Source organism: Jaculus jaculus, chromosome 12 (genome assembly GCF_020740685.1).
Source record: "Jaculus jaculus isolate mJacJac1 chromosome 12, mJacJac1.mat.Y.cur, whole genome shotgun sequence".
NCBI lineage: Eukaryota > Metazoa > Chordata > Mammalia > Rodentia > Dipodidae > Jaculus > Jaculus jaculus.
The window spans coordinates 83,552,338-83,564,998 of NC_059113.1; the positions used below are offsets into that span (position 1 = coordinate 83,552,338).

The following is a 12,661-nucleotide window of genomic DNA, read 5'->3' on the forward strand; positions in this document are numbered from 1 at the left end:
GAAAACCTCTACACGTATGTACAATGTACCATGCTCATAATACCATCCTGCCACCCTACCTTGTCTTGTTTCTTTATAGCATCCACCGAATCCCTTATTTCTAAATGGTCCCTGCTCATTTTGATGCCATCATTTTCCCTCCTACCATACTGGTTTTGTGTAAGTAGTGTCAGCCACTATGAAATTCTGAATGCCACAATCACTTTGTATCTGGAAGGCAGTAATGCAAAGCACTCTGTCCCTTCCTTTGGCCCTTACATTCTCATTGCAACCTCTTTCCCAATGGCCCCTAAGCCTTAGAGGGTATGACAGAGATGGCTCAATTAGTTCTGAACCCACCGTCCAAACAGAGCATTTTGTTTAAATTTGTCCTTCACTTTTTTTCCCCTGATACTAGTAATGTGTGCTTTTGGATTTTATAGGTTTATTGGAGAGAAAATTGGTAGCTAAAAGTGGAGAGGCATTATAAAATTAGTAGGATAAATATTTCAAAACACAGATAGGTTACTATCAGCAAAAATATACTAAGGATTTTTGTTTTGTTTTGTTTTGTTGTTGGGAAAGGACATTTTTTTTTTTTTTATACTAGGAAAGATAGCATGTTTCCTGGTTTTATTTAAGTACAAATATAAGATGTACATAAGCTGCTTATTCATTTTCTTCACTGCGCAGCCTGGCGTTGGGATTGGTGACTCTAATAGCCAGCTGGGCCGCTCTTTCCACAATGGCTTTGCGGTTCTTCGAAGAAACGTTGTGAGCAATCTCAGCACAGTAAGATTTGTTGCACATTAGCAGCACTTCCAGCTCCTTGACGTTGTGGACCAGGAACTTCCGGAAGCCACTGGGCAGCATGTGCTTTGTTTTCTTGTTGCTCCCATAACCAATGTCGGGCATCAGAATTTGGCCTTTGAATCTTCTCCGCACCCTGTTGTCAATACCTCTGGGTTTCCGCCAGTTACGCTTAATTTTGACATATCGGTCTGACTGGTGCCGGATGAACTTCTTGGTCCTCTTTTTGACAATCTTGGGCTTCACCAGAGGTCTGAGGGCAGCCATGATGCCGAGCAGAAGATGGCAGCTACCTCCGCAGGCAGCGCCGAAGAAGAGGCGGGAAAGGACATTTTTAAAGTAACTTGTGAATCTCAGGCCTTGGAGTTTAAAGGGTATAATAAAAGGCTTCAACAAAGGAAGCAAGGAGGACATTGAAGATTGAATGCAAAGGGGTTGAAGTACAATGGGGGACAAAATAGGAGATTTTGTGAACTTTAAAACAGATCTTAAAATACATGTGGAAAATCAAAACTGTAATAATTGTCTGGGGCTGGACAGATTGCTCAGTGCTTAAAGGTGCTTGCTTGCAAGCCCTGACAGCCTGTGTTTGATTGCCCAGTACACATGTCAAGCCAGATGCAAAGAAGAGCATGAGTCTGGAGTGTCTGGAGTGGCAGGAGACCATGGTGTGCCCACACTCACTTTCTCTCTCGAGCTCATTCTTTCTATCTCAATGTCTCAAATAAATAAAAGTATTTTTAAGGGCTGGAGGGATTGCATGGTGGTTATATGCCTGAAGAGCCAAAGGACCCAGGTTAGATTCCCCAGGACCCACGTCAGACAGATGCACAACGGGACACATGCATCTGGAGTTCACTTGCAATGGCTGGAGGCCCTGATGCACATATTCTATCCCTCCCTCTCTCTCTCTCTCTCTCTCTCCATCTTTCTCTCTTTCTCTTTCCAATAAATAAGTAAAAATAAAATATTTTTTTTTAAACTGTAATATTCAAAATTGTTTAGAAATGAAAACATGAATATTAAATTGTTGGTCCATATAACTACTCAATGTATAAAACTATTATAATTAATAATTTATGAATTTATGGCAATGGCATAGAATCATGGGTACAATTAAAGTATGCAATCATAAAATCTTGTGTAATGAAGTTAACTTCAGTGGAAAAGGATTTAAATATCTTATATCCCTGAGAGAATTTATGGTGTTTTATCCCTGGAAGAGAGAGAGCCCCTGGGCCAATACTGAGAGGGAGGCAAAGCCCATCTGATCCTGACCATCTACTTATTTCCATCTTGACATGGAGTTCACATGACCTAGAGCTTTCAGATATGAATAAAACCAGCTAAATACCACTGAGTGGCCCTAAATTTTGATGTGTGGAATATCATTGTCTTAATGAGTTCTGCCTAATTTTCTTTTCCATAAAGTAATAACATAATAAAATAATTTCTCTTAATTCTATTCAGAAGTTAATCACTAGAAAATCAACTGTAAAATTTTGTTTCACTTTACAGATCTGTATCACATTGCAATGTGATGCTTGGCATTCAGTAGGCAATTGCATTGTGGTTTTAATGTATACAACTCAAGCTAACCTGGAGAAGCACTATAATAAAATATACAAGGGAAAATTGTCAAATGGATAATTTTATATATTTATTTATACTTAGATATATTTATATACAGATATGTTTCCCCAGTTAATCTCAATTATGTAAATATTTAACATGACTGAGGATCAAAGCTTTAATGTACAACTTTACTTTTTTCATTTTTTGTCTTAATATTATTATTATTATTTTATTAAGAACATATTTCATATGGATAAATCAAGTGTTGGTACCATCTTTGTCCTCCTCCTGCTCCCATTCTACTAAGGGTCCTCCTTAGTCCTTTCATCAACCTAAGGAGGTTGCTGAAAGTGTATTTCTGTTGTGCATTCTAGGCCGGAGAGGGGTTCAGCATGTCCAGGACCACAGGCAGGTGAGGGGATCTTCATACTCTCTCTCCATGGGTGAGGAGATCAATGCTATGAGTGTGTGGGGCCTGAACAGTCTATACTGGTGAGGAACTCCATTTGTTGTAATCAGTTCCTTCAGTGTGTCTGAGTGCAAGGTGGGTCGGGTGCTGCTGAGGGGCTATGCAAAGCTGGAGCCTATGCACACAATTGGTATCAACTCCACAAACAGAGTTCCAACCTTGTTCTTGGAGCCTGCTGATCTACAGCCCACTCCCAGCCCCTACTGCCCTCCACACTTATGGCATGTGCCCACCAGTGCCCCCTTGATAGATACATCTTTCCTTTCCCAGGAAGCATAGGAATATATGGTAACCACCCACCAAGGGGTAACAGTGATTTCTTTAAGATATGGTCAGTTGGATATAGTAGGGGCCTGGCCCAAGCCCTAAGACCCCCTAGGCAAGGCACAACTCTGGACAAGGGCTAAAAAGATCCCAAATGTCCAACTACAGCTCTTTTATGTGCAACCACCACAACCCATGTATCCATGGAAACAAAACATAAATTTCCAATCTGCGTTGAACATAAAACAGAATACTCACTGAAGATCCTGCAAGGGCAAATACTTGGGTTCTCCTTAATAAAACAGTGTTTTACCCCAGGATAGGTAGATCCCAACACAAATAAAATTAAAACAATGTAAGACAATAACCTAAAGTTCTCCACCAAGGCTGCCTAGTTCCAGAAAAGTAGTCTACAAAGAAAATGTAGAGGAGGCAATAGAAATTGCATACCAAAATGAAAACAATAAGTTTATTTATTCTGATCAAGCAAGTCACTGAGTTGGAAGCAAGCCATCAAAAAGTCAACAATCAAGTACATGAAATTAAGTGAAATAATTTTTATTGTGCATAGCTTTCATCACTAAGCTTAACCTAATTAATGAAAATCATAGAGACCTCAAAAGAGAGATAAATGAACTGAAGGTGAGCCAAAACATAGATGATCTCAATAACCAGATTGTTAAGCTTAGTGAAGATATAAATAAATGTGTGAATGAAAAAAAGCCCTGGTGCGCCCATTCTGTCTCTCTCCCTCAATCTGTCTTTCTCCCTGTGTCTGTCATTCTCAAATAAATAAATAAAAAATGCACAAAAAATACTTTTAAAAAAATGTGTGAATGAATTTCATGAAGCATCAAGGAAATAAAACAACAGCCTGAAATTGGAACTTCACAAAGGCAATGGAAAATATAAACCAAATAGAGCTTGTTAAATCCTTTGTAGAATAGCTCACTAACACAGTTAATCAGGTGGAGGCAAGAACATCAGATCTGCAAGGCAAGACAGAAGAAATAGTTTGGTAGTCCAAAACTCTGAGAAATTCAAAAAAGCATGTGAACAGAAAATGAGGGAACTGTAGGATATGCTAAAACAACCAAACATCTGGCTTATACCAGAAGGGGAAGAAATTCATACCAAAAACATGAACAGAATATTCAACAAAGTTATTGGATAAAACTTTCCCACCATCTCAAAAGAGATATCCATACAGACACAAAAAACACAGAGCTCTAAACAAATTGGACCAAAGAAGAAACTCTCTAAAACACATCATCATGAATACTCTAAACAATGAATACAAAGATAGAATGCTCAAAGCATCAAGAGAGAAACAACACATTATATACTAAGGAATTCCATCAGAAATACCTAAGATTTTTTCAATGGAAACTCTGAAAGCCAGAAGGGTATGGAATGGAATACTTCAAAGTTGAATAATTATGTCTTCCAATCCAAATTACTCTAGCCATTTCAATCGCAGTGGCTAAGACCCTGGCATGCCAATTCTCTCTGTCTCTTTATCTGTCTGTCTCCCTGTCTCTCTTACTTGCTCTCTCTAAGATGAAAATAGTATCACTCATAATAAAGGGTGAAAGGAAAATTTTTCAATGGAAAAATCTACCTATATAATTATATAAACACAAGCCCAAACCTACAGAGAATAATTCAGGAAATAGTTCACACAGAAGAGTTTAATAACCAATCTCAACAGCCCATAAGACAAACATCACAGTAACCAAAGCTGGAGAAGGCTAGAAAATGGACAAAGCTGAGGAAAGCACCAAATCCCGTAAAGCCCCCCAAATATGGCAGGTATTAAATTGAACATCACAGATGTAGCCTTAAATAGTAATGGTCTTAAGTCACCCATCAAAAGACACAAGTTAATAGGATGGATCAAAAATCCAGAGGGCACGGACATCTGGAGTTTGTTCACAGCAGGCCGAAGGTCCTGGAATACCCACTCTTTCTCTGCTTATCTCTTTCTATCTCAAAAATAAAAATAAAACTGAATCCTTCCACCTGCTATTTATAAGAAACCCAGCTAACTGCTAAACACAAACACCTCCTCAGGGTGAAAGGATGGAACATAAATTTCCAAGGAATAAAAATAATTCAGAAGCAGATATGGCTATATTAATATCTGATAAAATTGACTTCAAATCAAAAGTCATCACAAAAGGACAAAGAAGGCCACTTTTCACTCATCAAGGGAACATTCCAGTAAAATGATGTCACAATTATAAATCTATATGTAACAAACACAAGTGAACCAAAGTTCATAAGACAAAACCCACTTGACAAGAAGTCAGAAATAAATCCCAATACCATCATATAAGAGAGCATTAGTACCTCAATATCATTAATACATAGACAATCCAAACAGAAAATCAATAGGAAAGTAAAATAGTGTAATAACACCATAGATCAACTAAACCTAAAGGACATCTACAGAACATTCCACCACAATTCCATAGAATACACATTCTTCTCAGCAGCCCAGAGAGACTTTTCCAAAATAGAGCATACATTAAGGCATAAAGCATGCCGCCATAAATTTAGGAAGATTAACATAACATTCTGCAGCATATCGGACCACAATACCTTACATCTAGAAATTAACAACAAAAGACAAAACAAGAACTGTATCAGCTTTTGGGGAATGACCAACACATTTTAAAATAATGAATGGGTTATGAAATAAATCAAGAAAGAAATTGTAAATTTTCTAAACTTGAATGAGTATGATAACATAACATAGCAATACTTATGAGCCACAATGAAGTAGACTGAAATGGAAAACTCATAGCACTGAATTTCCTTCATAACAAAGACAGAGAGATTTCAAATTAATAACCTAATTTTCTACATAAAGACATTGGAAAAACAAGAAGAGTCCAACCCTAAGACCTTCAGATGGAAAGAAATAATTAAGATCAAATCAGAAGTTAATGATTTGGATACTAAGAAAACAATTAAGGATATTGATGAAACAAAGAGCTGAGTCTTTGAAAAAAAAGTGATAAACTTTGGCTAATTTGATCAAATTAAAAAAAGGGGAGTTTCAGATTAACAGAATTAGCAGTGAAAGGGAGTGGTCATAACAAATATCAGTGAAATTGGAAGATTCATCCGAATATACTTCCAAAGCCTCTACTACACAAAACTAGAAAATCTGGAAGAAATGGATGAATTCCTAGACATATGCCACCTACCAAAACTAAACTCAGAGCAGATTAATCTTGTAAACAAACCTATCACATCCATTGAGATTGAAAATTTATTCAAAAACATACCCACAAAGAAAAGTCAGGAGCCACATTGCTTCTTAGCCAAATTCTATAAAACCTTCATTTAAGAACTGAAACCAATTTTCATCAACCTGTTTCACATAAAAAGAGAATATAAGATACTCCCCAACTCAAATAAGACAAGATTTAGTCAAAGCACTGGATTATCAGCCTAAGGTAAAAAGTAAGACACTATTGTGAAAGACACCACATGCTGCTGACACAGAACAGTGACCTGGCTGGAACCTTGAAGGGAGCCAGTCCCCACATGGTTAGCCCATTTAGTGCTGGAATATGCCATGTGAGCTACTGGAGGAAATGTGGCCAACAATGCTGTGAGCAAGCGGGGTTCTGAGCTACTCAAAATAGAAAGCTTGACCACATGTATGTGCCTGTGCGATGGTGGCACAAAGCTTTGTTTGGTAACCAATGGCTTTCTGAATGGCTAAGCAATATGCTCTTTGGAAAGGAACTCATGAGTGGAATTGGGATCCAGGTCAAAATCCCATGGCTACCAAGACTATGGTCTCCAGTGACAAGCTCCCAGTAGTCTTTGTCAAAAAAAAAAAAAAAAAGTGCTACATCTATCAAAACCTCTCTAAACTAACAATGCTTAACTATTCTGAGTTCAATTTCCATTGGAGAACATGTTCTTTTTCAGAAGGCAGTGAGACGTAAGAAGATAACTACCCCTTGCATATCAACCTAGGCCCATGTGAAACCAGAGAAGATTTGGTGAGATGAACAAGTGAGCTGCTTCCATGGAGAGCCTGACAATCTGCACCAGGGTGACAGAGACAGACACTGAGGATAAATAGCACATACCAAAGCAGAAATCCAGAAGCTCCTGAGAACCCATAACTGAATAGACTTAAAACACACCCACCATGGCCCAGGGAATTTTATGGAAGAGGGGGCAGAAAGATTGTAAGAGCCACAGATCTGGAGGACAAACCCAGAGGCATCTGTCCCCATGACTGACTTCTGCTATCACACCACATAAGCTACATTCCCATGGCAAATACCAGCAACCCCAGTGAGGTGGTCCTCAGCAGACTGGGGCAGGGAGGAGGGAAAAGGTGGTACTAACACATGATGTGTCCATACAAAGCATATTCTTTTTTCTTTGAGAGACAGAAAGACAGAAAGAGACATAGAGGGAGAGCGAGAGAGAATTGGCACAACAAGACCCCGAGGCACTGCAACAGCACTCCAAACACGTGCAGCACCTTGTGCACATGTGTGCCATTGCATGCTTGTGCCATCTCATTCGTTTGGCCTGTGTGGGACCTGGAGATTTGAACGTGGGTCCTTAGGCTTTGCAGTCAAGTACCTAAGTGGGTCATTCATCTCCCCAACTCCAAATCATATTTCTAATTAAAAAAATATCTGTGCTTGAATTCAATGAATGTATATTCATATTTTCATTCTGAATGTTTTCACTTCTTTCATTCTTTTTAATTTTTTTTTTTTTTTTTTTTTTTTTTGAGGTAGGGTCTCACCTCTAGCCCAGGCCGACCTGCAGTTTACTGTGTAGTCTCAGAGTGGCCTCAAACTCAGGGTGATATTCCTTCCTCTGCCTCCTAAGGGCTGGAATTAAAGGTGTATGCCAACATGCCCAGCTTCACTTATTTCTTTTATGAAAATATTTTTTTTTTGAAAACTTCCATAATTACAGACAAACCATAGTAATTCCCTTCCTTCCTTTCCATTTACAACTCCATTCTCCCTTACACACTTTCTCCCTCTCCATCAGTGTCTTTTATTTTGTTCTCATCATCTCTTCCTCCTATCATGACAGTCTTGTGTAGCTAGTATCAGACACTGTGAGGTCACGGATATCCAGGCCATTATGTATTTGGAGGAGTGCACTGTAAAGAGTTCTGATTTGGTAAGAGTTGATTGTTCTCTATGTTGATCTCCTTTACCCTTGTGCTAGTAACCAGTTCACCAGGGAAACAGCACCCTTGCTTGTTTTGCCAGTTGTTCTTAGTATCAGCTGGGGCCCTTTTGAGGTATGATGGGGTGGCTCTCTTCATAGGATATGCATCTATCTGATAAAGAGAAGCAGATTCTCCAACGGAGAGTAAAGTTAGCACCAGACAAATGGGATTACTCTTATTTTTGTTTTTTTATAGAGAATTTAATAGGTGTAGGCCCTCTTGTAGCCCGTGATTGGTAGTAGCTTGATAATGGAGAGTGGTCACATGTTTAGATATGGTTCTGACTTGTTTTCCAACTCCAGATATTGGTCCCATTCCACTGAGGAGATCAGTTAGCCAAATCAAGAGCAGTTAGTTTCCCACAATGGCTGTACACCACTATTGCACTTGTGTGAGCATCACAACAGGTTAGTTGCTGCTAAATAGGCTAAACCATGAGTTGCTTGGACAGATATTGATCATTTTCTCCCAGTCACCCATGTAGCACCTTCTGGCACTAGATGAGCTAACTGTCTGGGGACTGACTCTTTTCCAGCTTCCAGCCATGTCATTCCATTGTATGTGTCAACTGAATATGGTATCTTCAGCAGTAGGGTCTTACCACTAACCTTTGGTGGATCATCAAGTACTCTGACAGAAATCTTTCCTTTAGAAAACCTTGTAGGTCTCTCTGATAAAAAGCTAATTGTGGATGATAGCCACTTGCTGGTACTGGGAATTACAGGTCAGTGCCCACTAAGAAAAGGAAGAAAAAGATAACTAATGTAAAATAGAGAGGAGAGAGAGAGAGAAAGAGAGGAGGAGAAAGAGAGAGAGAAAGAATGTAGAAGATTAAGGTCAGTCTTCATCGTATCCTCTCCAGTGCTTTGTGGCTCAGGTGTTCCCTCTAAGGTCCTGGTGATGGTTCAACCATTTGGTCTGCCTTTTAGGATGTAGACTTTTATGAAACCATTGTCATTTGGGTTTAGATTTGTGTCTCTCCCCTACATCCTCTTTTATATTCCCCTTCCTCCCCACCCACCCTATTGTCTAGTCCTCAAAATATTTGCTGGGTATGTCAGGAACTTGGGTAGATTCAGGTTATGTGCTGTATATGAGAGAGACTATGCAGTGATTATCTTTCTGTGATTGGGTAAATTCACTGAGAATGATCTGTTCCAGGTTCAACCATTTTTCTTCAAGTTTCATTGTGTCATTTCTTCTTACTGCTGTGCAGAATTCCATTGTGTAGATATACCACATCTTAGTTATCCATTCTTCTAGTGATGGACATCTGGGTTGATTCTAGCTCTTAGCTATTATGAATTGAGCTGCTATAAATATGGTTGTGAAAATCTCTCTGGAGAGAGGTTTAAAGGTTTTAGGGTACATGCCCAGTAAGGAAATAACTGAGTCTGTTGGTAACTCTATAGTCACCTTTTTTAGGAGTCTCCATTTTGATTTCCAAAGTGGCTGCACCATCATACATTCCCAACAACAGTGGATGAGGGTTCCTTTTTCTCCACATCCTTGTCAGCATTTATTTTCATTGAATTTTTTGATGTTTGCTATCCTTACTGGGGTAAGGTGGAATCTCATAGTTGTTTTAATTTGCATTTCCCTGATGATTATGGATGATGAACATTTTCTTAAGTGTGTGTTTGCCATTTGTGTTTCTCCCCTGTGAACTGCTTGTCCAGTTATTTGCCCCATTTTGTGAGTGGGTTGTTCTGTCAGTTGGATATTCAGCAAATATTTTCTCCCATTCTGTGGGTAATCTGTTAGCTTTGCTTATTGTATGCTTGTCTGTAAAGACACTCATCATCTTCTTGTGATGCCATTAGTTGAGTGACTGTTTAAAATTGTGTGCTACTGGGTTTTTTTTCAGGAAGTCCTTTTCCATTCCTATATCATGGAAAGTTCCTGCTATATTTTCTTCCAGTAGTACCCAAGTTTCTGGTTTTATATTGAGGTCTTTGATCCATTTGGACTTGAGTGTTATGCATGGTGAGATGTGTGGATCAAGTTTCAATTTCCTGCACATGGTTATCCAGTTTGTCCAGCACCATTTGTTAAAGATGTTGTCTTTTCCCCAGCCTATATTTGTAGGGTCTTTGCCAAATATCAAGTAGCTATAATTGTTTGACCCAAATTCCATGTCCTCAATACTATTCCATTGGTCTATACTCCTGTTTTTATGCCAGTACCATGCTGTTTCTATTCATAGTACTGGCATAAAAATTCTCATTCTAAAAATAGTGTCAATTCAATCATTAGAAAAATAATTCTAACTTAAGAATTTGAAACTCACTTAGCTAGTGTTACTAGGTATATGTGGTATGTATGACAAAGGGTATTAATATGCATTCCAAATAATAAATAATAGCAACTCCCTATTGTAGTTGATAAACAGGGAGTTATATAAATACAATAATTTATTCGATACAAGAACAATGCATTGTGAAAGCAAAGTACTTTGAAGAAGAAAAGAAAATGTTTATATCTACTTAATATTTCACCCATTAATGACTGAATTATAGAAGATGAATAAAGCACCAAAAAGGAAAGAAGAGAGGTGGAAAATCCTGCTCTCATCAAAACCAATGGATTTTTAATTTGATGAAATGCTTAATGTTTGCCTCATACCAAAAAATATTGAGATATATAAAATATTTGACATATTTTTCTGGAAGAATAATGCTAATTATAAAATAATTCAAAGTATTTTAAATCTTATTGTTCTAGAAATACAGATTTTTTTTGTCTTCTTAAGTTTTTTTTTTTTTTAATTTTTTGTTAATAAGTTTTGTACTCAGCAAATACGGTCAGTTTGGTACCATTAGTAGGCTCATCCATGACTTACCCCCTCCCCTTAGACCCTCCTCGTTGAGGTATATGGGTCATGCATTCTGAAGTTAGCCCACAGTTATGGGTAGGACAAATGTCTCAGTGTATTATGACCCAACATGTGGCTCTGACATTCTTTCTACCCCCTCTTCCACAAAATTTTCCTGAGCCATTTTGGGTTCATTTTTGGTCTGCTTCAGTGATGAGGTGTTGGGGGCCTCTGTGTCTCTGGATCTCTGATTTGGTAGGAGTTGATTTTTCTCTGTTTTGATCTCCTTCACTCTTAGGCTGGTATTCAGTTCACCAGGAAAACAGCACCCTTGTTTGTTTTGCCAATAACTCTTAGTTTCAGCTGGGGCCCTTTTGAGGTATGATGGGGTGGCTCTCTTCTTAGGATTTACATCTATTTGAAAAAGAGAAGCAGATTCTCCAATGGAGAGTAAGTTAGCACCAGGACAAATGAGATAACCCTTACTTTTTTTTTTATAGAGAATTTAATTGGTGTAGGTCCTCTTGTAGCCCAAGATTGATGGTAGCTTTATAATGAAGAGTAGGCCTATGTTTGTGCCAGCCAACTGCAGTGTAGTCTGCATGACCTGTTCACCAGGCTGAGGCAAAAGCTTCAAGGAAGGGCTGGAGAGATGGCTTAGCGGTTAAGCACTTGCCTGTGAAGCCTAAGGACCCCGGTTTGAGGCTCGGTTCCCCAGGTCCCACCTTAGCCAGATGCGCAAGGGGGCACGCACATCTGGAGTTCATTTGCAGAGGCTGGAAGCCCTGGCGCGCCCATTCTCTCTCTCTCCCTCTACTTGTCTTTCTGTGTCTGTCTCTCTCAAATAAATAAATAATAAAAAAATATTTTTTTAAAAAAAGCTTCAAGGAAGAAAGCCTCCTGGAAGGACGTGCATTCTCCAGGCTTGTGGTGCCTTTTGCTGCTCTCTAATAGCTGTTCTCTTCATCACTACTGCTCTGTTCCTGACACATGACAGCAGCATGATGTTTTTTCACAATTTAGGAAAAATTAGCTATGGAACAGTTTCCAAAAATTGAGTCACCTGATGGTGTGATTCTTCCTCCATAGACCCCACTGTTGTTTCACGCCATAGTCAGAATTGCAAGGACCAGAACCAATTGATGAACCATCACCTTATACAGGAGTGTATAGGAATGAGGATACACTATCAAACAATGGTGGGAAACATGGTTCTTGGTATTCTTTAACTTTTGTGGACAGACTTGCTAGGTTGAGGCCATCTTGGTGCTTGCTTATGAAAGCACAAAGAGAAAGCATTAGGAAACAACTGGGATCCAAATATGAGAAGGCAGGCTTTGATACACCTACATTTTTATGGCATGGTCCAAGGAAGAAAATACATTAGAGTTATGATGTTGTCCTGTTAGAACTTTTGTTAAAAATACTTGATGCTTAAAGCAGGCTGTTCATAGAAATTGTACTGCATGAATAAACAAAGACTAAGCTTATGCAGCCAAAAAAGTATATAACCTGA

The 12,661-nt window shown here is 38.7% G+C and overlaps 1 protein-coding gene across 1 annotated transcript; it reads right to left on the reverse strand.

Moving 5' to 3' along the window:
* Window positions 1–595: 595 nt before the first annotated feature.
* Window positions 596–1,101, reverse strand: LOC123453721 (60S ribosomal protein L32-like). Its single transcript, XM_045131412.1, has one exon. It carries the CDS (start codon window positions 1,054–1,056, stop codon window positions 649–651), a length of 408 nt encoding a protein of 135 aa, XP_044987347.1. The 5' UTR covers window positions 1,057–1,101; the 3' UTR covers window positions 596–648.
* Between the last annotated feature and the right edge of the window lie 11,560 nt (window positions 1,102–12,661).

Coding starts and splice junctions, on each gene's coding strand:
- LOC123453721 (XM_045131412.1), bottom strand. CDS start 1,056: ATGGCTGCCCTCAGACCTCTGGTGAAGCCCAAGATTGTCAAAAAGAGG.